This window comes from Salmo salar, chromosome ssa14 (genome assembly GCF_905237065.1).
Source record: "Salmo salar chromosome ssa14, Ssal_v3.1, whole genome shotgun sequence".
Lineage (NCBI taxonomy): Eukaryota > Metazoa > Chordata > Actinopteri > Salmoniformes > Salmonidae > Salmo > Salmo salar.
This window is the reverse complement of record NC_059455.1, coordinates 60,379,205-60,403,861: the sequence shown is the minus strand read 5'-3', so window position 1 is coordinate 60,403,861 and position 24,657 is coordinate 60,379,205. Positions and strand designations below refer to the sequence as shown.

Genomic DNA, 24,657 nt, shown 5'->3' with positions numbered 1-24,657 from the left:
CAGATTAGGTATAAATTATAATTAATTGGTGATTAAATGAAATGGAATTGCCAGCAAGTGATTGCCACAAATAGCACGAGGGGCACAATTACTTTCAAAAGTAAATGAAGGTGTCCCTATGGCCCTAAAGGTGGCTGGTGTTGGGGGCCTAAAGGAGGCTTTGTCTCAACGGCACACTAATACCCTATTTACACTACTGGGCCGAGCCGAACCAAGCTGAGCTGTATTGAGCTGGCCTGGGTACAGATCCACACATCCATAATTTATGGAACCAAGCTGGAAAAGACCATGAGAAGAGGAAATATCTGAGCCAGTAAAGTATGGTTCAGGTTGGCACAATAGTGTGAATCAGGAAAATGCGAGAAAAAAACTAACAAAAAATGTGCCAGCACGGTATGGTTCAGTTTGGACTCGGCACTATAGTATGAAAGGGTAATACTGAGGTTGGCTAACCCCCGGGATTCTGGCCCAGCTCCCAGCCGGTCCCTCTCATTGGTCATGTTAAATTACCACCCCCTTTCCCCCCTAAACTAATTGGCCATAAAAAACGAGGATGGCCCCTTCACCCAGCCTGAGTGTTGTTCCACAAAATGGCAGCTGTGTAAATTATGAGGCATGGTATGACTCCTCGAGAGCGATTTGGAGCTATTAATCTTTGTCATTAATCAGTGCACTTTGGTTTGTGTGAGACAATCTTTTTCGGCTCTGCACATTTATAGTTTTAAAGAAATGATTTTATATTTTTGTGAAAATCATTAAATGTATTATGTCTGATCAACCTATAGGCCTACACTTTCACTCACTCCTGAACCAGCAATTTGTGCTGTGTAAACGTTACCGTAGGGCACTCACATTTGGTTACCGTGATTTTGTTGGCACTCTAAAGCAACACTGGTTCTTGGCCACAGCTTCAACCTCTACTAAAGGAAATAACAAACTAGTTATTTCAAGACAGTGGTGACAGTTTATAATCATTCCTTGCAATATAATATATGTAAAAAAATATATATATACTTATTGCGCAAAGTTTTCGATATTTTTACTCGTGCTTTAAATTCTTCGGCGAGAGCGCTCCAGTTGTGAATGGGTGCATTCGAAGCACCGCCTTTTCCGGTCCCAAGGATAGACCAATGAGAAAAGCGTATACACACTGATGGGACGTCAAATCTGCTGCCATCGTGTCGGGATTGGAACATTTACAGAGTAAGAATCGGAACAATTGAGCGTTTTGGTAATTGGACACTAGGATCAAGGAATCCCATATCGGTAACAATTTCAATGTATTTGCGAAGTCACATTGTAACTGTACGTACTGTTTGAGATCGTTGCGTCCGTTTCTTCGTTTATATCAGGCCCTATTCTCTGATGAGATTATTTTTTTGTTGGCGTGTATGAGGTCTGTCGGGAGATTAAAACATAAGAGAAATGCAGGGATTTGTGAGGCTACATTTGCACTGATGAACCGCTCTTGTTCTACTAAGCTTTATTCGTTCGTTTATGGAACCATGGAGTGAAATATCGCCGTAGAAAACGCGAGGAACAAGACGACTTCTACTCCGAGACCTCTGGATCTAAACCCGCCACACCGACTGCTTTAAATCCCAGCCGGCGTGTTAACGATTTTACATCTCAAACGTGGGATTCCTTTTTTCCCCCTGTGTTGGCCAAGGCAGGGAATCTGATGAACCCCTGCCGCTACTCTCGCAGGGTAAAGAGCTAATAAAAAGCTTCGGGGCAGCTCTGAACTGGGCGCAGTTTAGCATTTGAATACAGCTTGGCTGTATGAGGGAGGGAGCGAGAGGGTCAGAGAGCGTAGGATATCTGATCGTTTTTAACTTGGTCGAGGGAGTGAAATGGTCAAACTAGCAAGACGGGGGAGAAAACGCATTTAAAAATCGCCCACATGCTCTGGATCAATCGCTGGATTGGGGCACGGAATACGAAGAAGTGGGAAGACACGAGTTTGAAATCTTTGCGGGCTGGAAGATGGCAGAGGGGTGTAGTTGGAGGTGGTGAGAGCCTAACTTCTGGCCACTTCGAATTTATTTGTAAACAACTTGCCCCTATTCGTAGGACACATGCAGGCCAAAAAACGATATTTAATCCTGCTCTCCGCCGGTACATGTCTAGTTCTGCTGTTCTACTTTGGAGGTGTACAACTTCCAGCTTCGGGCAGGAACCGGCATGACCGTAGCCACAATGGATATCGCCCCGACCAGCCGTGGCCACACTTCTCGGACCCTTTACAACAGTTCCTACTCTGGGATCAACCGGACACCGAGGAATACAACAGTCACATATCGCCAAGGCAAAAGAGGGACGTTAATACAAGCGTGTACAAAGGCAAAAGATGTCGCATGGATTCGTGCTTTGATTTCTCAGCATGCAAAAAGAACGATTTCAAAGTGTACGTCTACCCCCAGCAGAAGGGGGAGAAAATCTCAGAAAGTTACCAGAATATTTTGTCGATTGTTGAGGGATCCAGGTTCTACACCACTGACCCGGGTCAAGCTTGTCTATTCATCCTGAGCCTGGACACCCTGGACCGGGACTCGCTGTCTCCGCAGTACGTGCACAATCTCAATACCAAGGTCCAGAACCTTCATCTCTGGAACAACGGCAGAAACCACCTCATATTTAACTTGTACTCTGGGACATGGCCGGACTACACGGAAGACCTAGGTTTCGACATAGGCCAGGCCATGTTGGCCAAGGCCAGCATCAGTACCGAGATCTTCAGGCCCAACTTTGACGTGTCCATCCCGCTGTTCTCCAAGGAGCACCCTAGGACCGGAGGGGACAGGGGTTACCTAAAGTACAACTCCATCCCACCTTTCAGGAAATACATGCTTGTGTTTAAGGGGAAGCGATACCTTACAGGTATAGGGTCAGACACGAGGAATGCCTTATATCATGTCCATAACCAGGAGGATGTGGTGCTCCTCACCACCTGCAAACACGGAAAGGATTGGCAGAAACACAAGGACGCACGCTGCGAAAAGGACAACGCAGAATATGACAAGTAAGTTATGATGCGTTGACAGATTAAAAAACGCTCTTAAGTGTGGTGTCGGTCATATTACCATTGTGTAAACGAAAAGTGACCACCTTTGGTCTCCATAACAGTTTACATTGGGTGTCCTTTACCATTCCAAAACTGTGCATCCTTGAGGGTCTCCGCGGCATGGTGTGTGTTTTGTGAACAGATTGTGAAGTTATTTTATTGGCATACAAAGCCATTGACTGCCATTCTCAGGGACTGAAATGGTTTATGATTCTCTTCCTGGCCTACCCCCTAACCTCGCTCCCTTTCAAGCGTGAACAAAAACGTCTCCAGCCAGCCTGTCAATTACCTTTCCCGGGTTTGCCTAAATCACCCCGGACACCGCCCCCTCTTACACAGGAATTGAACCCACTTCACTGATATTGTAGCCAAACGAGGATATGTACTGAAACGTTTTATTTGCCGTATACTTTAACGGAATAAAGCAATGTGCACTGTGGGAGTGTGTGACCTTGCATCACACTGCTATAAACTCCCATTTTAGAATAAGCACAACATTTATTAGGCCTAGACTTATTAGCCAAATCAGTTGGAATAATGTTGTGTATTGCTGTTAATGTAATTAGGCCTGGCCTGGGTAGGCCTGGCCTACATCCCAAATCATTTTCATCATAATGGCCATATTAGTTTGATAGTAGGCTAGGGTTGTGCTTTGTGTATTATCACTGATTGTGGAGACCACAACTCATGTTGGGTCGTAATGATGCCAGTTTAAGTCAAATCACCCAAAGGACAGGCATCCCATTGTAACCATGATAGGAAACTTTGCCATGGAAGTTTACACGAATTGTAAGCGCATTGCCAAGTTTATTTCTCCGAGAGTGACACAGGTTTGTTTTAGGCCGCGTTGCCTACTTCTGATTTGAATATGCCTCTAAATCCTCAGTAAACTCAGGCATGTGATAACTCAACAACCCCCCCCTCATACTTTAGGCCGATGACGTTAGTGTTTAAAAGTTCAGGGAAGTGAGAGATTGGATAAAACAGTACTCCATTGAAGACTAAATATTTCCAGTCACTTGTGAGGGGCCATAGCTAGCTCTACATCCCAAATGGCACCCTATTCCCTATGTAGTGCACTACTTTGTTTTGACCAGGGCCTAAAGTACTGCAGGGAATAGGGTGCCAGTTGGGACGCACTCTATATCTATAGGCCTAGTTTAGTCAAAGGGAAATCGAACTTAAACTGAACTTCTCATGAACCGAAACTCGCTGGAATGAGAACACACTGCCCTATGACACATCGGCAATTGCAAATATGCTTTAACAACATCCCCACAAGTAAGTGCTTGTCCATTTTGTCATCTTTCTCCCCTTTATCTGCCCTTGCAATCTGCTCTTCTCCCAGAGTGATGCTTTTGGCTCGTGTCACCTATAGAAATATCATCCATCATCTAAATTCCAGGTAATTTTCTCTCGACTGCTCAGGTTAGCACTGCCATGGCTTGGACTGGTGCGTACTCTATGCGCTGCGTTCACAGCCAGAGAGTCTCTCACAATCAGTGGTGTATATATGATTTTTTTATTTGTTGATATTCTCTCCTCTGTCCATAGAGCTGTAAAACGATGGAACTGTCAACATGGTGCCTCATCTCAACCTTTTTCCATTCTTGACCTCTGACCTTTTCAGCCTCTAAGAGGAATGTGGCAGAAGCAGCAGATATTGGAAGGCTTTTAAACACACATTCACACACAGGCAGTGCCTGGTAGCCCCCGGACACTGTTAAAGAAGGATTTTTAAGCCTTGACAATTGAGACATGGATTGTCGTAGTGTGCCATTCAGAGGGTGAATGGGTAAGATAAAATATGTAAGTGCCTTTGAATGGGGTATGGTAGTAGCAGTCTTCATGGATGCCAAGTATTTGACAAGTAAAAATGATACAATTTCTCTTTCGTCTGTTTTTTCTGAATTTTCGGTCAATTTGCAGGTGGCTGAAACTCACCAGAGAATTCATCCGAGTGAGGGGAAACAGAACCTCTCTGTCTCAGTATGTGTAGCCCATGTATCTGATGCTGTCTGGAATGAAAGAGTATGACATGTTGCTGCTGTAGCATGCCAGCAAGCATCTGGTCTACCTTGATATAATTTGAGCTGAGGTCAACTGTGGGTTGTCCTGGTGCAGCAAAACACCCCCCAAGGGAGGCCAGTTTTTTAGATTTGGCTTCACACCAATCAAACATCATCATTGTCAGACAAATGTGTCTATTTTCTAGTATCCTTTTGTTGATGTCCTGCAGTAGCTGGCTTGCTAAATTGGCCCTTTCCCAAGCCACGGCTGGAGAAGTGAATTTGGACTTGTGGTTTTTGACTTAATTCTCTGTACAGGCCAATGATTATGACAGTGATTCTGATCTTACCATAAATGCATATATTGTGCCACTGGCCTGAGATGATTGAAGTTCAATATGTAGCCTAGATGTAGGCTTACATTAACTAGCTAGCCAACTTAGCTGGTTCATTGTTGCCCATGTGAGGAAGTTAGGCTAGCAAACATTTTAGCTAGGCAGCCAATGAAAACAAATTGTACTGTATGGCAGAGCCATGGACCGTTTTGCCATCATGCGAGGAGGATGGCATTGGCGTTCAACTAGTCTATAAGTTGGGTGGGTCAATTTTTTTTTTTTTTTTTACTTGCACAAGCACACACAGACGGACACATCAGTACCATGCACAGCCATATGACAAAACAAATTTCAGTGTATTAAACTAAGCATATTGCCTTGTTGATTTGATGTTTTAAGTTGAAATGGTGCTGGAATAGTGGAGACAGTGCACCTGTTGTCTTTGCGCTAACTTGTGGTAACTCTGTGGTTCTAAATCCAGTAGTTTTAGTAAACTGTCAAACGTGGACTTGCTTGACCATGCTGCAGGTCATATAACTGTTTGTTACCTGCAGTATTTGCTTGTGGACTTCACCAGGCAGATGTTCTCTCGTTTTGTGATGAAACAAACGTATGTGTAGTTGAATTTATTCTGCCACTGTGACTGTTGTCTTTTTTTGTTGTCACGTCATTATGGTGGCTCACAGTGGCGTCTGAATGAATGGGTTGTAGAGCAAAAAAAACACAATTATCACAACAGGTTGTAATATGGCTTTTCTATTGGCTTGGCTTCCCCAGTGATTTTACCCACGCACTGCTACAGAGTAGTATGTGCCAGGCACACCAGTTTGTGTCAAGAACTGCAACACTCAACCGTTTCCTGTGTGTATCAAGAATGGTCCACCACCCAAATGACATCCAGCCAACTTGACACAACTGTGGGAAGCATTGGAGCCAACATGGGCCAGCATCCCTGTGGAACGCTTTCGATGCCTTGTAGAGTCCATGCCCCCGATGAATTGAGGCTGTTCTGAGGGCAAAAGGAGGGGGGTGCAACTCTGTATTAGGAAGGTGTTCCTAATGTTGGGTGTACTCGGTGTATGTGCTGTTACATTACAGCCTATATCAGAGTAATCTAACTATAAGCTATGAAATCTGGCCTAACTTTCCAACATGCCTCCTCTCTGAGCTTTGCTGCGTATTACTTGTTTCCTCCTCCTTACAACTTTCCCAGCAGACGGCTAGATCATGATCCCCCATTTAATAGTTAACCAGTTTTGTCGGCCAGTATTGACTTTGTACTTTAGCCACTTCACTAGCAGGCCGCCACATCTCAAGGTCACTCCAGGGACTCCTCCACTCAGTTGAATGGGGTGTTTTTTATGAGAGCCAGTGTTTTTGAGTGTGCACTGCATGTGTAAGAGTTACCCAATATATGTGTGTATTTATGTGTCTGTGTTCTTTCCTGTATGAAGCCCCCAAGGCTGCAATATCAGGCCGATGGATGGATCGGAGAGATGGTGCATTTTTCATTTTCGCAACTGCGTCATCAGCAGGAATGTTACCACTTGAGTAAATCCTCTTGAAGAGGAGGGGGGCTGGCCATGCTGCGTTGCGCTCTCTCTCTCTCGTTCCGTGCTATCAGAATGAAATGGAAACACTGATGTGATTTGGGGCGACGATGGCTTGCTGCCATATTTCCATTTCCTCCTTTACGACGCAGAGCGTGGCATTTTGTTGACACGGTGCCAGAGATGAATTAGCAAACCTGGCCAAGCAAAGACAGCATCCCCGTCTTATCATGTTTAAAATAGCATTATGAATACCATTTTCACATGTCAACGGCAGTTTATTCTCTGGACAGATCTTGGCATGATATTAGAGTGGATGTGGCACTGGAGGTTAACACAGAACATGTCATTTGCTGCATGCCACGGCCTGATACTCGGGGGTGTCATGCTCTCCGGGTCGCCGTTGTTTGTTCTCTCTTGTCAGATTAATACATCATGAATATTTCATCGTCCTCCTCTCACTTAAATAAAGCACTGGGCCATGATCACACCAAAATATGCTAATGACCAGCAGGAAATTAGTGGGGAATGCTAGTCTGCTTTTAATTTGATTATTTCTGTGGAAGATGTAGTCTACACCAGAGTGGACATTTTTTGATCTCATCTGTCAATCTATTCATCCAATTTCTCCTCGAAGTGTTTATGTGCCTTTTTTAAATAAAAAAATAATTATCTGTGAAGTGTTGTAGTTATTCACACGTCTTGTCGGATACTAGTGAGCCAGTTGTGACAAGCAGACATTGTGAGGGAACTAATGCTACACTATCAGAATCTCAGTTGTCGAGGCTTTGTGCTCTATGATCGTCGGCCCCAACTCTGTGTGGGGGTTGCTCCTGATCATGCTGCTATGTCGGTCTGCTTTGCGTCTGTGTTTGTGTGTCTGCACATCTCTGTTATTGTGTGTGGAGTGAGGATGGGTTATGAACTCTTATCTGTGCCTGGCTGAGTGACGAAGGCGAGGCTCTTCTTGGTGGCCCACTGTCACCACGTGGATTACCATGACGACGTGGCTCTTGGCCCACTGGTCACAAGACCAGGCGAGAGACCAGGCGGGACGAAACTGAGCAAAGACCGACCGAGCTGGACTTTACTGGCTCAGTCCCAGTCCAGCCACCTCCGCTTGGCTAGTGGTGGGGAGGGATTGATCAATCGGGAGTGTTTCACTCCGAATGAAAATCGATCTGGGCATTAGGGGAGTGCCGCGGCTGCCCCCCGTGGATCATTTGCTTCATTTAAGAGCCTACCGTTTGTCCAAAACCGTACGCAAATCACGCAGCAGTAATTGAAAGTATAAAATAACAAGGTGGGAAACGAAAGTCCTTTTCATTCCCGGACTGTCAGGGAATGCTTGAGCGGCATGAATTAATAAGTGGGAGGGGTACAGCGGTAAAAGCATCTCTCCCCCCCCTCCATCTGCTAAAGTGATGAGTTAGGCAGGGAAAAAAAAAAATTCGACCATAATTTAACTATGCAAGTCAGTTAAGAACAAATTCTTATTTTCAATGACTGTCTAGGAACAGTGGGTTAAATGCCTTGTTCAGGGGCAGAACGACAGATTTTTACCTTGTCAGCTCGGGGTAAGTTAACAGGCTAACCGCTCAGTTTAAAGGATACTAAGAAATCAAGCTAAACGGCTGATTTGGCTCTTTGTGAAGTAAATTGTGTGAGACCGGTAAGCTGGCTGGTTCCAGTCGGAAGACCTGGCATTTACATTATGGAAGCCAAATGATTTGAGTTCTGACATCTGTCTCGTTTGGTGCATGAAAGCTTGTTCATCTCGTCTTTCTCTACTATGTGGCAGGGATAGAACCATTCAGAGCATCTCATTCTCTACCTCGCCGGCGATTTGCATGTTTTACTTTTAATTCTCCTCATTTCTTCTGAGGTAATATTTTCCTCAACTCTTTCAGCACCTCTGTTGTTCTTGGTTTTGTGTAGCACTCACGGCCTACATTCTGAACGACAGCCCACTTGTGTTTGTATTTCTCTGGGTATCCGTTGACTGTAATTACTTGGAATTAGATTTAGCCGCCTTTTAAGAATCCCTCCACAACCGATGAATCCCTGGCTGAGAAGCATGTGGGTCACTGGAAATTATATTCCATAAAGCACTTCCTGTAATCTAATGTTGTTTTTATTGTCTTCTGGGGATCTCCTACTGTTAGGCTGCTCAAACTAGCCCAGTTGGCACGCTTTATGGTCAGTGTGAATAGGCTGTGGTTGCATGCTTGTTATCCTACATGGACTCAATTGGCGCTGTCTGTGTGTGTGTGTGAGAGAGAGAGAGAGAGAGGTGGGCTATGGGTGAGGGGAGGGGGACAGTCATCTCAGGGATTCGTCGCTCTTCCTGAATGACTCTCTGTGACCCACCCGGCGTTTTGAAACCCATGACCGACCCATCTCGTCAACGTAGGGTGATAACCATGACCTACTTCTGTCCTGGACACTGGCCAGGAACTGGGGCCTTGGGTAACTAGATTTCTGTTCCCTGACTGTCCTCCCTCAGGGCGTTACAGCACCAGGGGGGTAGTTTTACAGCAGGAAAGGCACATTTGATGGCCCCAGGAGAAATTTACCACCTCATGTCAGTACTTCAATAGAACAGCAGATAGTTTACGTCACTGTCTGTCCTCAATACACTGACCCCTTTCACCACCACAAGAGTGAAAACAAATGCGTCTCTCCACTGTATTGATATTCAAATAGTAATTTGTGAAAGGGGGTGCCTTTAAAAAAAAAAAAAAAAAAAGCATTATGTTCCTGATGAAGTGTTTGGTAGAAAGTAGGGGCCTGGACGTCAGTGTTTTACTGAAGTGGTGGCAGAGGGTTGTATGGCTTGTGCTCCTAGCTAGTACTTTATGGGTTAGTTTGACTTCCCCTTTGTGGGTGTGAAGGCTCTGCTGCCCATGGCGCTTAGAGGGGCCCTTTTGTGTGAAAGTTTGCACTGGTTCTTTAGCCGCCGCCTGCGCCTTGTTGACGACACAGCCCCCCCCCCATATGGCCGCTCTGCCACCCTACCCCCCCACCCCAAACCTCTCCTCAAGGCTCTGAGCTCCGACAGTCCAGTCCCACGTCCCTCCCCCTTAGATCTCTCATCTTAGCCAATCATTACTTGAGGCTGCTCTCTCATGACTTTTTTTTTTTCTCCCCCCTTTTGAACCCTGGACGCCGGCAACAATGGCTGCTCAGACACTCCAGCGACCGCTCATTTGGCGGAATCTCATGACACTTCACGGACCACCAGCCAACCCAACACTAAGGGCGTCGAGAGCTGGGGTGGAGTGGGAGTGGGGGTGGTGGATGTAGTGGGTGGCACCTGGTCTAATGGAGGAGACTCTGTATGCCAAGCATGGATGGGGAGAATATTGTGTTATTTTGGTTATCAGGGCAGTTTTTTTTACTTTGCAGTTTCTTTCTGGTGTTTCTCTGTTTATTCATGAGTTCCTACATGGCTTCCTTTTCAGATAAGGGGAATACGATTGTTTGTAAAGTGCAGCTGGTGGTAGTGTTGGACGAAAGGAACTAGCACCCACTCTCCTGCTCTCTCTCCCCACCCCCTGGAAATGAAATGAGAACGGACTCAAAACAGGCATTTCTAAATGATTTTAAGCTCTGCAAACTTAATCCGCTATACATATGGAATCTGCCCTGGCCGTTTACCAATTAGTGCAAACGCAGAAGTAAGCTATAGATAGGCCTTCATGGGAAGGTAATGAAGGCATTTCTTCCATTAGGACTCTGTGTGAAAGTAATTTGAGGTTGCATTTCTGTTGAGTGAGTCAGAGGTGGCCCACAGCCTGAGAGAGGACAGTTTCCCACAATTTAAACTCTGTGTTTTGTGACTAGGGATTTTGTGGTTTCTCATCTGTCATGATTTTTTATTTATTTAACCATTTAACTAGGCAAGTCAGTTAAGAACACATTCTTATTTACAATGACGGCCTAGCAACAGTGGGTTAACTGCCTTGTTCAGGGGCATATTGACAGTTGTTTACCTTGTCTGGTAAAATGATGCCGAAGGTCATGGTCGCTTGTACAGTATTTTGAAACTGCATCCTGGTTTGCGGTGTTTAGTCAACTGCATCTTCGGGATCAAAGCGACTTGAAGAGGCCTGTGCTGGGAATCCGGAGCTTGCGCGTCTTACTCCGGTTAGCTGCTCGGCAAGTGTTATTTCGAGGTTTGAATGTTTATTTCCACAGACAGTTGTGACACGACAGCACTTTGTTTTCAGAGCTTCTGCTTGCTAGACTCAAAGTTCTCTCTCTCTCAAGGTGAGAGCAGGAGGGAGGTCGGGGAAGCGACGGTTGTAGAGCCGTAGGCCCAGTGACACCGGAATTTGACGAGCTGTCTTTTTTATTCGGTTTTGAAGAAGCTGCGCGTTTTTATCTGGGGGATTAGTGACCCTTTTTAATGTAACAGCGCACCTTTTTTATGCCGTTAGACCTGTAGCGAAACTGTGACTAACCTCCCGCCTTTCACACAGTGTTTATTCCCCTGAGTCAGTGTCTCGCTCCTTTCATACCATTTGAATCAAATCCCAAAGTTGTTCATGCATGTTTGCCACCCCTCCACTTGCTTTCTATGTTCACGGGTGTGCTAGTATTTGTAACAATCACGCGTAGGAGCGTGTTTTGTCTATTTCAATGAGTTTTCACTGACGTCTGTTGGCGTGTTTGTATCATGTCGGTCTGGCTCTTGACCTATGGTTGTGTTTAACCTGTATTTATCAAGGTGTGTGTAATACAAAACTCACAAAGTAAAATGCAACCGTTGTACTAATTTTAAGCAATAGTAGTGTGGTCACCTAGATTGTAATTTCAGCGTCGTTTTCATTGGGATGGCGCTGCGCTGAGACAAGCGTGGAGGACTCGTCTAGATAAATACATGTTGTCGCTGAATCTCCATTTGGATATTTGGTAACAATTTAGGCTGGGAAAATGTTAGCTGAATTTAAAGTGAGTGCTGAACGACAGTCTATTCTGGTTTGCTCATATTAGCTGATCAGAACAATTTTGCTAGCATGTTACACAAGTGGATTGTGCGCTTCACTCGCGTAGTAGACTGTCCTACTTCAGACCCAAAGCATGTGACTTGTCTGATAATTAATCAATCAATGTGATTTTGTTTCACGGAATCTCTGTCTGTATATTTGGTTAATTGATCTCTGGCTGGATAAGTGATAGCTAATTTATTTGTTTGCTCATCTATCATTGATCAGAACAATTTAGCATTCAATAATGTAGCCTAAATCAAGTGTTTTATTTGTCTATTGACTCAGTAGTAGTCTTCTAGAGCCTAGGCTATTTTCCTGTTGTCCCAATCTCCCTGAAACCCAAAATCCTGAACTCCTAACTTTATTCTGTAATCCATAGTTTGCATCATCAAAGCACGTCTCACCTATTCATTATCAAAATACCGCTATAACATTTCCCCTGCTTCTCTTCGCTGTCTCGTATTGCTGCCCAAATGAGAGCTTCGGTAGAGAATGTGTTATCAACAAACGGTATGAGAGTAGATATGGATATTTTTTTTTTAAAACAGAGTTGGTCCCAGTTAAGATGCCTTGATATTTAAACAATTTACTCTCCATTTTCCTGTTATTCATGAGCTGGTCTGCTATCTGTGTAATCAACTCGATTTTGTCATTTGTTGGAGGTTATCTAGCAAGCTTAGCAACTTTGGTCATTTTGACTTTTGTTTGACTGCCGATACAAAGTTTGTATGATTCGACAACGCTGTAGCCTTCTCCGGGTGCGCTCTGTGTCGAGATGGCCTACTGCTGAAATGTGCTGAATTGAGGAACATGATAACGCTGGGAATTTATGAACAGCCTGTTAAGCAATTCACAACAATGTCATTGGTAATCAAAGTTACTCTCATTACTAAATATCAGTTTCACTTGCTGTGAAATCTTTACATAGTGGAGCAGCCAAGCCGGTGTTGTGTTGAAAATCTCCCCCCCCCCGCGAAAGTATTTGACTCTAGCCACAAAATTAAGGAAATTAGAAGGGGGGATTTAGGCAGTCACAAGAAAATGGCCTTGCTGAAATCCCCCCCCTTCTAATATCCTTTCATTTTGTGGCACACACTACTGGTCAACATGAGCTATCAAAATGGTTCAGAAGTGTGCCAGGCATTGCAGTCCCAAGATAGAAGGGGGGGGGCACAACACCTGCAAAGTGCCGCAGCGGCAGTCTTGTTTTGGAAGAACCTTAGCGTATTGACCATATCTTGGGTTTTAAATGAATTAAATGAGTACTTCTGATTTTTGCAGTATTTCCAGGGACTCTCAGGATGAAATATGAATTAGTCCCATTATTGAACTTGTCTGATTTTATTGATATATATTTTTTAAATTCTGGAAAATATTAATCCCTACTGTGTGTGTGTGTGTGTGTGTGTGGTGTAGTCAAGGTATGTGCTGTTGGTGTGTTGGGTTTGCACTTCCCGTCTGAGTCTGTCCATTGTGTTTGTACTACAGTTAGAGGAGAGGGTATGCTGTGTTGGCAGCCAGTATGTGTACAGTGTGTATCCTCTAAGTTGTGCCAAATCAGCAGTGCGTTCCAGATTTCTCTTCCTCCTGTGGAAGTCCTCTGGCGCTTTGCTTCCCCGGTGTATCTTGTTTGGATGAATGCTGGGGCTGCTTTAACTGTGACCACTCATGTGGAACCCTGGAAGCTACACAAATGAATAATTTATCAGCAGGATATTTATTCATATATTTTTACTCTCTCCGTTTTTTGTAGTATACAGTGCCACTGCTCATCCTTTTTGCAAGTAGCCTCGGGTTTTTATATTTATTCAGCGCCATGAATGCTGTGGGGTCTTGTATTATCGCAGACTTAAGAAATGTAATTAGAATTTCATCTTGGATAAGAAACTGATATTAGCACTGTTTTGGGGAGAGTAAATTTGCTGAGTTCAACGGTCTAAAAAGCAAGGAATACATTATTCGATTCCATTTAAAGAATATGGACTCGGGCCGAGGCCATTTTTTTTCTCTAGTCGACTGGTTGATTGTTTGGCCGATAGGCTGTTGGTCGGCAAGACACCTGTTTTGATTCACGCCTATCTGAGTGGACTAATGCATTGTGGAGGCCGTAGGGATGGCACAGTTAATCACTGGAAGACGTGCTACTGAAATTGTATATGGTTATATTATGTAAGAAATCTTATTATTATCATCATCATCATAGTAAGTCATGTCATTATCATTAGTAGGCTTTGTAAAGCAGCCTTGTATAACCATCATCAAGCTGCAGGCCTAAAAGGGCATCCTGTTTATTATTTAATGCCGTAATTTACTTAGGCCTATATTTCAATACTTTTATATAGGCTACTGTATCAATCAATCATTCATTTGTTCATGTCCTCACACAGCATACAAGTCATTCATGATTTGCATTTTTGTTAAATGAAATAAAGCGTCCCAGGAATAATTAGTGTAAACAATAAAAATAACCGTTCCATTTAGGAAATTGCATTCACAAATGAATGCGACTGTTTTTAGTCTTTGCTGTAATAAAGGCTTTACAAAAAAACTAAACTTTACAACAGACTCTCTGGTACGCTTAGAATTGGTTTAGTGTTTACATTGTACCAAAAGGTCTGAAAAAGTATATTGTAATCTAACAGCATCTGTTTTGCACACATAATATGCACGCAGCGCTTGCTCTTTACTTTACTCATCTCCAGTATTTTCTACTAGTCAAATTTATTCCCACATCTGACTTCCCCTTTACCTGCTGAGCAACCAGTAAACATTCCCCCATTTCAAGTTTATTTTTCATGTCCTCTGCATCATTTTGCTGTCACGTGTATTTTGGAGTTTGCTATAACCAATTTATTGATGCGATTATGATAGACTATAGGTCAGGCCCTATTGGTCACGTGAATGTGATGCATACATGTCACGTAAAGAGAGCAAGAGTTGAGGGAATAGGGTATGTTTTTCCTAATCAAATTAGGGATTTCGGTAACATATTTTCTGTGAAATGGCTGGAGCATAATTATGTTGCAGCTTCAGCAACACGGACAGCGCAATAAACACTGATGTTCTGTGGTGGTCGCTGTGGCAATTAGGAGAGCGAGACAACGGGTGCTAGTCAGTCGCTGTAAAAAAAATAAAAAATAAGAGAGCCCAGCACAATCAAATTAAGTGCGGTCAGACTCCCTCTAGTCATTTGTGTCTTAATTATTTCAGCAAACAGTGCGCTTAACGCATCAGACAAGCTTATTGCATATAGTTGATTTGATTAAAACACACACAGGATGTTTCAATTTATAAAAACATTCGCCCAATCGATTGGTTGAAAGAACAGACTCTCAGTCGAGTAAGATGATATGATATATTTCTTTGGTCGGGACAGCCCTAATATGGACTGAGGCTTGATTTGCCGTTGGCATCTTGGGATGCTGATCACCTTTCAAAAGAAGTCAAGACTTCACAAATATGCATTCTGTATTTCATATAGCCTACCTATTGGGTTGGTGGTGGACTCAAAGGATATCTAAGGATGGTACCTTATGCCTTTACACAGGCACGTCAGCTTGATTGCAAACAGATCATTTGACTCATTTAAACCACTTTTCTTAAGTTCTTAATCTTGCTACATATCCAAAAGATGTGCCATGCCATATTCTCTGAATATTGCCCAGGTGAGGCCCCCCTATCCTATGTAAGAGTTGGGGAGTTCGCATTGCCCTTTCTGGGAGCAGGGGTGTGTTTTTGGAACGTTGCTATGTAGAACAAACATGTCTCTGTTGGCTCTTCTTCTTGCCATTTCTATCAATAACATTTGGTTACTGAACGTGGCCCTGGTGAACTCTCCTTGCTCTATAAGGAGGCTGGTTAAGGTCTCGTGAGGAAGCTTAAGCTGGTCACATATTCTGCAATAAGGTCAGTGATAAAGGTGCCTTGTACTTTCAGCACCAGCAGCGCTACACCTTCCCTCCTAATCCCAGAAGAGGATTAGGATCAGCACTGCCTCTTGTTAACTAATCGCTTCAATGTTGCCCAGCTCTCCTGTCCCCTCTGGATTACGGGAGCACTTTCTCGCTCTCTTACTGGTTTGCCAGATGTCCCTTCTGGCTGAGGCAACTTCGTCTAACCTACATATCGTCGGATTATGTTCATTCGTAGATGCGATAGTTGTGAATGTAGGCCTAACTGACATGCAAGTGTTGATCTTGTAGCCGTCTTCATTTTGAGTTTTGTTAATGTATACCTCTTAGTATGTAGCCGAACAGTCTGGGTGTGCGTGTTATGGTTCAGACGTTGTAGAATATAGTTATGATGTGGTGGTGAATGACGTGTGTTCTTCCCTGGGGCAGATTGCCACAGTCAACCTGCTGGTTAATGATTGACAGGGCTCTACATTTCCTTATCATAGCTGTCCCTGTTCCACTTTCACTCCAGCGCCTTGTTGAGGCCGACTACCCACATCTCCGACACTTTTTTTTTTTTAATCAAGTGACTAGTCCTCACTGAAAATGAATAGGTATGTCTATTGCTGGATCGCAGTGTTCTAGCATCCTAGCACCTTTTTGAAATAAGGAGATGGAATTAGATTGGGGATATGGTGAGCTTCAGCCTCCCAGTCGGCAGGCTGTATTCTCTCTTCACATAATGATTCACGCAGACACACAGCAGGACAGGAAGCCCTTTGTCTTAATCAGAGTGGCACTCTCTCATTACTCTATGGTAATTCATGCTATTACTTACTGCGTTGACACTGCAGGTCTTTGATTGTGAAATTCGTTATCATCTAGCCTTGGGGCCACAGGCTTCCTCAGTGCTGGTTGGTGCTGTGAATGTGAATAAGCCTTTTTGACTGTTTGTCTTACCCCCCCTAGGCACAGTCTGGGATTGGGCTAGAGATCAAATCACATTCAGGTCAATGTACACTCTACTGTGAAAGACCTCTTGGACTGTGTGTGTGTTCTCAATAGAGTATTTTTCGTGCCCAAGCTGTGGTAGTGCCTGGACTTGTGGAAGTTGAATCACTCACAAAGGGGAGAAGTCTCTTCCCTACATGTCACATTCCATTGAGTTCACACAGATGGCTTCCCTCCCTGGCTCCAACTCTAGTCTCTACCAGTCTCACTGTCTGGCTTTTCCGTTTCCAGCAGAGGAACTTAATCATGCGCCTCAGTGTAAGACAGCCAGTGTACACACGGTGACATGCAGAACTTCATTATGGGAAACACAAGCGTAGCGGTCAGGTTCGCCACCCTCTCCTCTAATGACGTTGTCAGCGCAGCACCTGTTCCAATGATGATCTTCTTTTCCGTCCCCACTTTCCAACCCAGAGCTAGGTTGACGCGGCAGCGGCTGGGCAAGCCGAGTGCAATTATGTGGTTAAAGAAAGAAGACTGGCGGTGCTAGAGAGGGCTGAATGTCCTGGATTAGACTGCAGAGGCCCGAAGGAGAGCATTTTGTGGCAGTAATTTAGCACATGGGTGCCTCCACTGCAGGGGTTATTGTAGCCGTCACGGTCTGCTGAGTCCATGCAGACACTGCCTGTGTTTTCAGTCGGACTGGCCACTAAACTCGCAACAATAGACAGCCAAATAGACCAAATCCTACCACAACTCTGCACCTGACCTTAACAGACATACCCCAAACAATTACCGTACATGTGCTTGACCCTAACCCAAACAGACATTGGGAAAGCCTGACCCGAACACAAACAGACCACACGTGATTCGGACCCAAGTCAAAACGCACCACAGCCCAGACTGTGCATGTGTTCGTCTCGTATACTTCCACAGACCACATGAGGACTTGACTAGAACATAGACAGAGAACACGTGTCTTGACAGGCCACACAGACTGTCTGAGCTGCATTCAACTTTTACCACAACAGAGAATAGACAGACCGCTGCCCTCGGTTGCTGTGGTGAGGGGTGGTGGCCCCTGCCATATTAAGCGTTGCGCGACATCGTCCATCTTGGGAATTTTAAGCGTTAACCAAAAACTGCCAAACTTATTAGCTCTGTTGTCTCTTAGCGCTTGCTGCTGTCTCTTAGCGCTTGCTGCTGTCTCTTAGCGCTTGCTGCTGTCACGATTGTACTGACACTCCACGTCCTGTGAAGAGCAAAATGGACAGATGCCTGCTTGTGCCAGGAAAATGAGTCATTGTTTCAGGGAAATAACAAGTATTTCAAAGGATGTCCTTTATACTGAGGGACAATTTAAAGGGTGTGGAGGAGGATTGTGCCAAAGAGCAGGAGTTGAACAGAAGCTAAATGATAGACATGAAATGGCCGATCACAGCCTGACCCTGTTCAAAAGTCAGAGCAACTCTGTTAGCCACAACGTGTCACTGCCATTGTCCTCTGCTTGTCTGGAATTGTTTCTCCTTGTTGCAGTCCACTCAAAGTGCTGTTTCCAAAGAGCTGCCTCCTCTATCCCTTCCCTTCTGTGTCGTGTTGAGAAAAGCTTTTGGCTGGCTGTTGCCAAGGAAAGAATGACTCCAGGCAAGGGGGAAAAAATGACATTTTATTTTTTTACCTTCCCATAGTAACGGTCTACCATTCCAACCCTTCCCTTCCTGTCACTCTCTGTGCTGGAAAATCTGACTTTTTTCAAGGATCAAAGCCCACTGAAAGAATAACACCATGCCCAAACCGGACGCGCCCGCCATCGTGCGCAAATTGATTTTGTCCCCCCACAGCAAACGCGATCACGACACGCAGGTTGAAATATCAAAACAATCTCTGAACCAATTTTATTCATTTGGGGACAGGTCGAAAAGCATTAAACATTTATGGCAATTTAGCTAACTTGCTGTTGCTAGCTAATTTGTCCTGGGATACAAATGTTGAGTTATTTTACCTGAAACGCACAAGGTTCTCTACCCCGATAACTAATCCACATTTAAAATGGTAAACCGAATCGTTTCTAGTCATCTCTCCTCCTTCCAGACCTTTTCTTCTTTGGACTTTATATGGCGATTGAGGAGATGGGAGAGGCAGGAATTGCACCGCGTTCAGCGTCACAAATAGAACTGACTTCTGTTTTAGTGCTTGAATAACATGTATGTGTACATTTTATTTTGCGACTTGAGCGGTGTAGTCAGCATGTAAGCATCAGTAACAAAATGTTACTGGTTGATATACATTTGTTTGACCAAGTTAAGTCATTCTTTTAATTGTGAGCCATCTGAACTTGCTAAATCATGACTCGCCGTGCTGGTTTTGATTGAAACACTTTTTGTAAGGCGTTTGTGTCACTCACTAGAAGAGCTATAACTAGCCATAGAAAAATCACAAGGATACAGCTGGGCTGAACTTACCTTGACCTGCGTTTCCTGTCAGTCAACTGTAAAATAAGAAACTAGGGGGTCTGTAAACTGGTAGTGACTATCTGATCCGGCAGGGCCAGGGCTGATATTATGGAAGGAAGATACATTGTCAGGATTTGTCACGGCTTTACAGTGGGGAAAGGGAAGAAAGACGTTTGCGTTTAAATCAAAAGACGGGAAGCCACTTGAGCCCTACGAGGGAAAAATAACATTCATCACAATGACTTCTTACCTAGGTTAGAGGACTTGGTGTAGTATGAGACGACACACATGGCTTTGTGCTCAGAGCTACATGTAAAGCCACCTGCTGTGTTTTCATTATCAAATGGCAGCGTAATCTGCGTCTGACACGAGAAGGGATCCAGTTACGGCTCTGTTTCAATGTTGTTAAATTGTTATCAGGTTCAGTTATTGATCGTGCTGTAGGAAACTGCCATAGCTTGCTATAATGAGGTGGTTACCCAGCTGCTTTGTTCAGGAGATAACAGATACTTACTGCATTTTAGCCGCACTCATTCAAAATTGGTGTGTGTGTGTGTGTCTTCATGACAGACTGTCATTTTTGCTGAGTATAATTTTTTTAATTTAAACTTTAGGTTTCCTAGATCCTTAAGCTTGAAGAAAATATCAGTGTTTCTCTCCCCCCCCTGTTTTTCTCCTCCGCAGTACAGCCTCCAGAAATGGACACGGCGGAAACGGACAAGTCTGTTAGCTAACCGCGTGACCAGAGTTGGTCCAAAGAACAAGGCTGACTGACCCACCATAGGGGTCTCCCATATCTCCATACACAGCTTCTTTGTGCTCTTCTTTGTCCATCATACTTAGACTCATAACACATAGCATGTGACTACATAAGCAAGTATTTTATAGGCTTGACTCCACATTAATACAAGTAATCATTTTTCTAGCCTTTGCATCGAAAGTATGATTTTTGTACAGTTGGTCCTGCAATGCTGTGCCCGCTATGGTTATCCGGTGCAGAACTGGGCCCTATTACTGCAGTATTACTGGCTTTAGGCTACCGTCCTGTGTGACCGGCATGCCATCTTGTAAGAATGCTGGAAGTCTTCTTAGCAGGACCTTGTACAGGGAGAGGAAGCAGCAGCAATGCCTCATTAGGCCATGGCAGGGAGAATGAGCAAGAGGAGGAAAAAATATAAGGGGGGGGGGGGGGGGCAGAGCAGGAAGCTCCATAGGTATCGGGAGGGCAGGAATCTCTGGAGACAATCAAGCGAGGAGCAGCCGTTTTTTATTAAAACATTTTCTCCCCCATAGCAACCAATTGTTAGTCAGGGGAAAGGGGATAAACAGACCATTGATCTCTCACTAACTCACTCGCACTCTTTCCCTCATTTTCTCTGTTTCTCAATCCCTCCTTCCCGCTCCTCGCTATCAGCGGAGATCCAGCTTCATTCTCTTCCCCCTCAGTTTGAAGCTATGATCAGATGGCTTGTACGGCACGGTGGGGTATTCCCCGGTGCCTGCCTTTTGCCGCTGGATCTGCCTGTGGTTTACAACCGTCAAACTGACACTTCTTTAAGGGGAGAAGAGATCAAACGCATGCCTCGAAGCCTGATGCGAGCATGAGAAGCTTTACCACCGAGAGAAGCAACGGGGAAGTCTAACTGTGCGTTGACACACTTTGTCAGCTCGGTTTTATAAGAACAGAGACCATGCTGATATAGTATGGGGTGTTATATTCTTCTATTTGGTGTTTTGTGTGAAGATCGAAAATGGTTGATTCACAGAAATCGGCCTTCCCAATGTTTTTTGGCTGATTAATATACGCTAAGTGCCAGACGCGTCACTACGATTCTGAACGTTCCACTAAGATCCTATCAACCATGCTGTATTTCTTGAAGTCAATCTTCAGTGGGGAGATTTGTATTGAATTCAAACCTGGTGACCTCAATAAAATTCTCAGTCAAAACCATCCATCTGTCAGAACTTCTAGGTTAGGAGCTACAACAAGAGAAGGAAGTGGTAGCTATTTGATTTAGGTAGCTGAGAAGGAAAACAAGCATTTGACGGGGAGAAGGGGGAAGAGCGGTTTATTGTTAGTGCTCTGAAGGACTGACTGCCGACAGCCATACCTCCAGAGCAGCATGGAGCCACCAAATGTCTGCCTGTGTCCTGGCTCCTGCCTTAGATGGCCTCTTATAAGGCTGGGAGACCAGAAGCTGTGTGTGTGAGTGCACTCCCACAAAGCGGCAGGTAGCCTAGTGGTTAGAGAGTTGGACTAGTAACCAAAAGGTTGCAAGATCGAATCCCCGAGCTGACATGGTAAAAATATATCGTTCTGCCCCTGAACAAGGCCGTTAACCCACTGTTCCTAGGCCGTCATTGAAAATAAGATTTTTTTTTCTTAACCTCTCTGGGATATGTGGGACGATAGCGACCTACGTCAACAACAGCCAGTGAAATTGCAGGGCGCCAAATTCAAAACAACAGAAATCTCATAATTAAAATTACTCAAACATACAAGTATTATACACCATTTTTAAAGAGAAACTTCTTGTTAATCCAGCCAAAGTGTCTGATTTTCAAAAAGGCTTTACGGCAAAAGCATACCATATGATTATGTTAGGTCAGCGCATAATCACTAACCTTTGACTTCATCAGATGACACTCATAGGACTTCATGTTACACAATACATGTATGTTTTGTTTGATAAAGTTCATATTTATATCCAAAAATCTCAGTTTACATTGGCGTGTTATGTTCAGTAATGTTTTGTAGGCAAAACATCTGGTGATTTTGCAGAGAGCCACATCAATTTACAGAAATACTCATCATAAACTTTGATGAAAGATACAAGTGTTATGCATAGGATTATAGATAAACTTCTCCTTAATGCAACCGCTGTATCAGATTTCAAAAAAGCTTTACGGTGAAAGCACACCATGCAACAATCTGAGTACAGCGCTCAGACATCAAAACAAGCCATACATGTTGACCCGCCATGTTGTGGAGTCAACAAAAGTCAGAAATAGTGTTATAAATATTCACTTAACTTTGATCTTCATCGGAATGCACTCCCAGGAATCCCAGTTCCACAATAAATGTTAGTTTTGTTCGATAAAGTTAATCTTTATGTCCAAATACCTCCTTTTTGTTTGCGTGTTTAGTTCACTATTCCAAATGCACAAGGCGCATAGTCCAGGCGAAAAGTCAAAGTTTCATTATAGTTTGTAGAAACATGTAAAACGATGTAGAGAATCAATCTTTAGGATGTTTTTATCATAAATCTTCAATAATATTCCAACCGGACAATTCCTTTGTCTTTAGAAATGAAAGGGAATGGAGCTCGTGCTCACGGCTGCGCGCATGACTAAACTAAAGGCTTTCAGCCAGACTACTGGTTCAAACAGCTCTTATTCGCTCCCCTTTTACAATAGAAGCCTGAAACAATGTTCTAAAGACTGTTGACATCTAGTGGAAGCCTTAGGAAGTGCAATCTGACTAAATTTACACTGTATATTGGATAGGCAATCACTAGAAAAACTACAAACCTCAGATTTCCCACTTCCTGGTTGGATTTTTCTCAGGTTTGTCCTGCCATATGAGTTCTGTTATACTCACAAACATCATTCAGACAGTTTTAGAAACTTCAGAGTGTTTATCCAAATCTACTAATAATATGCATATCTTAGCTTCTGGGCCTGAGTAGCAGGCAGTTTACTCTGGGCACCTTATTCATCCAAGCTACTCAATACTGCCCCCTGTTCCCAAAGAAGTTAACTGACTTGCCTAGTTAAATAAAGGTCAAATGTAAAAAAAATATATATTTAAAAAAAGCCTCCTTCTCACCCGTAGAATCCCCACATGAAACGACTGCGGTACGTTGCGCTCACCCTGGCAACGCTGCATCTCTCTTTCTGTGGATTGGAAATGGGGCAAGAGGGCACGGCTGCCTTTGTGGCGCACAGACTTACAGCCGCACAAAGTGTGTGTGTGTGTACATAGTCAAAATGTGTGTGTGTGTGTGTGTGTGTGTGTGTGTGTGTGTGTGCCAGTGTATATTCTCATCCTGGCACTGTCGCAGGCTTCCCAACACCCAGCAAGGGATTGATTCTGAAAAAGAAAAGCTTTGATCTCTCTCTCTCTCTGTTCCTGCTTTGAGGGCTCAGTCTCTCCACCCTACATAAACCCCATGCCCATAGAGATTGTCAGATGTTATTTAAAGCCATCTCCTCTCTGTGCCCTAGCCTTGTTTGTCCCTGTGTGATGCTATAGATGGGGTCGGTGTCTGCCTATACAGCAGTGACCTAAGGGCTGACCCGTTAGCTCTGGTAGGCTGACGTGTTCTCGTGTCTGATGTGATCACTAATAACCCAGTCACCTGTGGATGCATATATAAAATGATTTTCTCAGTCTTCCACCATGCCCAGTTCTCTCTCTCTCTCTCTACCTGCCTGGTGGTGAATAGTTCTGCCTTTTTGATCCACAGAGTCACAGCAACACTAAATTCATCTGAAAAGCATCAAACATCAACTGCCTCTCAACAAAGGTTGAGAGAAGTTCTATTGTCTTTCAATCCTTGCACTGCCCTTGGAGTGTTTTATCGACACGTGTTGAGGGAGAAAGTGCTGAAATGTTCTCCAGTTGCAGCACCCACTTGCAGAATGTTGTCTGTAATAGCACCATGTATTTTGTAATCTGCTCGTCAGTGTAGCCCACTACTACTCAAATCAACTGTTATCACATTTTATTTGTCACATGCGCCGAATACAACAGGTGTAGACCGTGAAAATATTACTTACAAGCCCTTAACCAGCAAAGCAGTTCAAGAAATAAGAGTTACGAAATAAACGAAAGTAAAAAATGAAATGCTCTCCGACCTTGCTTCCGTGTCACAATGACCTCGGTCTCTGACACTCTGACTGTCCTGTGTCACCTATGAGCCTTTTGTGACTACCTTGTCTGACTGAGTGTTCATAACTCTGCCTTGTGTCGCTATGGCACTCTGACTCTGTATTGGGTTACTATGCACCAACAATAGCGCTCTGCTGTCTAGTTTGATATTATATCGGTCACTGAAAATGAGCCCCTTTCTCTCCTCATACGTAATTGCGTGCACCAGTTCACATGCACTTCATTCCATGTCTCCCAGCTCTGAACCGGCCACGTTCTTGGTAACACTTCTGCGGTGACAGTGTTTTTCATGACATAAGCAGACTAGCGAGCTAGCTCTGTAATTTTCACTTTTTTTTGTTGTTGAGACGTCCCATTTTTGCTTCCATGGACAGAAAATCCAGAGCGATGAGGGAATACCCCGTCTTTTGTAATTTGATATGGTCTGTTGCTGCTATTCGAGCAACATGCTCTTCAGGCCCAGGGAACATGTCTGCTGACACGTGATCTCTTGACGTCTGACCGTCTGCATGTA

General features: G+C 44.0%; 1 protein-coding gene across 1 annotated transcript in view; it reads left to right on the top strand.

Moving 5' to 3' along the window:
• The first annotated feature begins 1,161 nt into the window (after positions 1–1,161).
• LOC106570050 (exostosin-1b) overlaps positions 1,162–24,657 on the top strand; it is a 110,741-nt gene continuing 87,245 nt past the window's right edge. Inside the window, exon 1 of the mRNA XM_014141986.2 lies at positions 1,162–3,022. Coding sequence (XP_013997461.1) covers positions 2,079–3,022 — 944 coding nt within the window. The 5' untranslated portion in view covers positions 1,162–2,078. The remainder of the gene's footprint in view (positions 3,023–24,657) is intronic.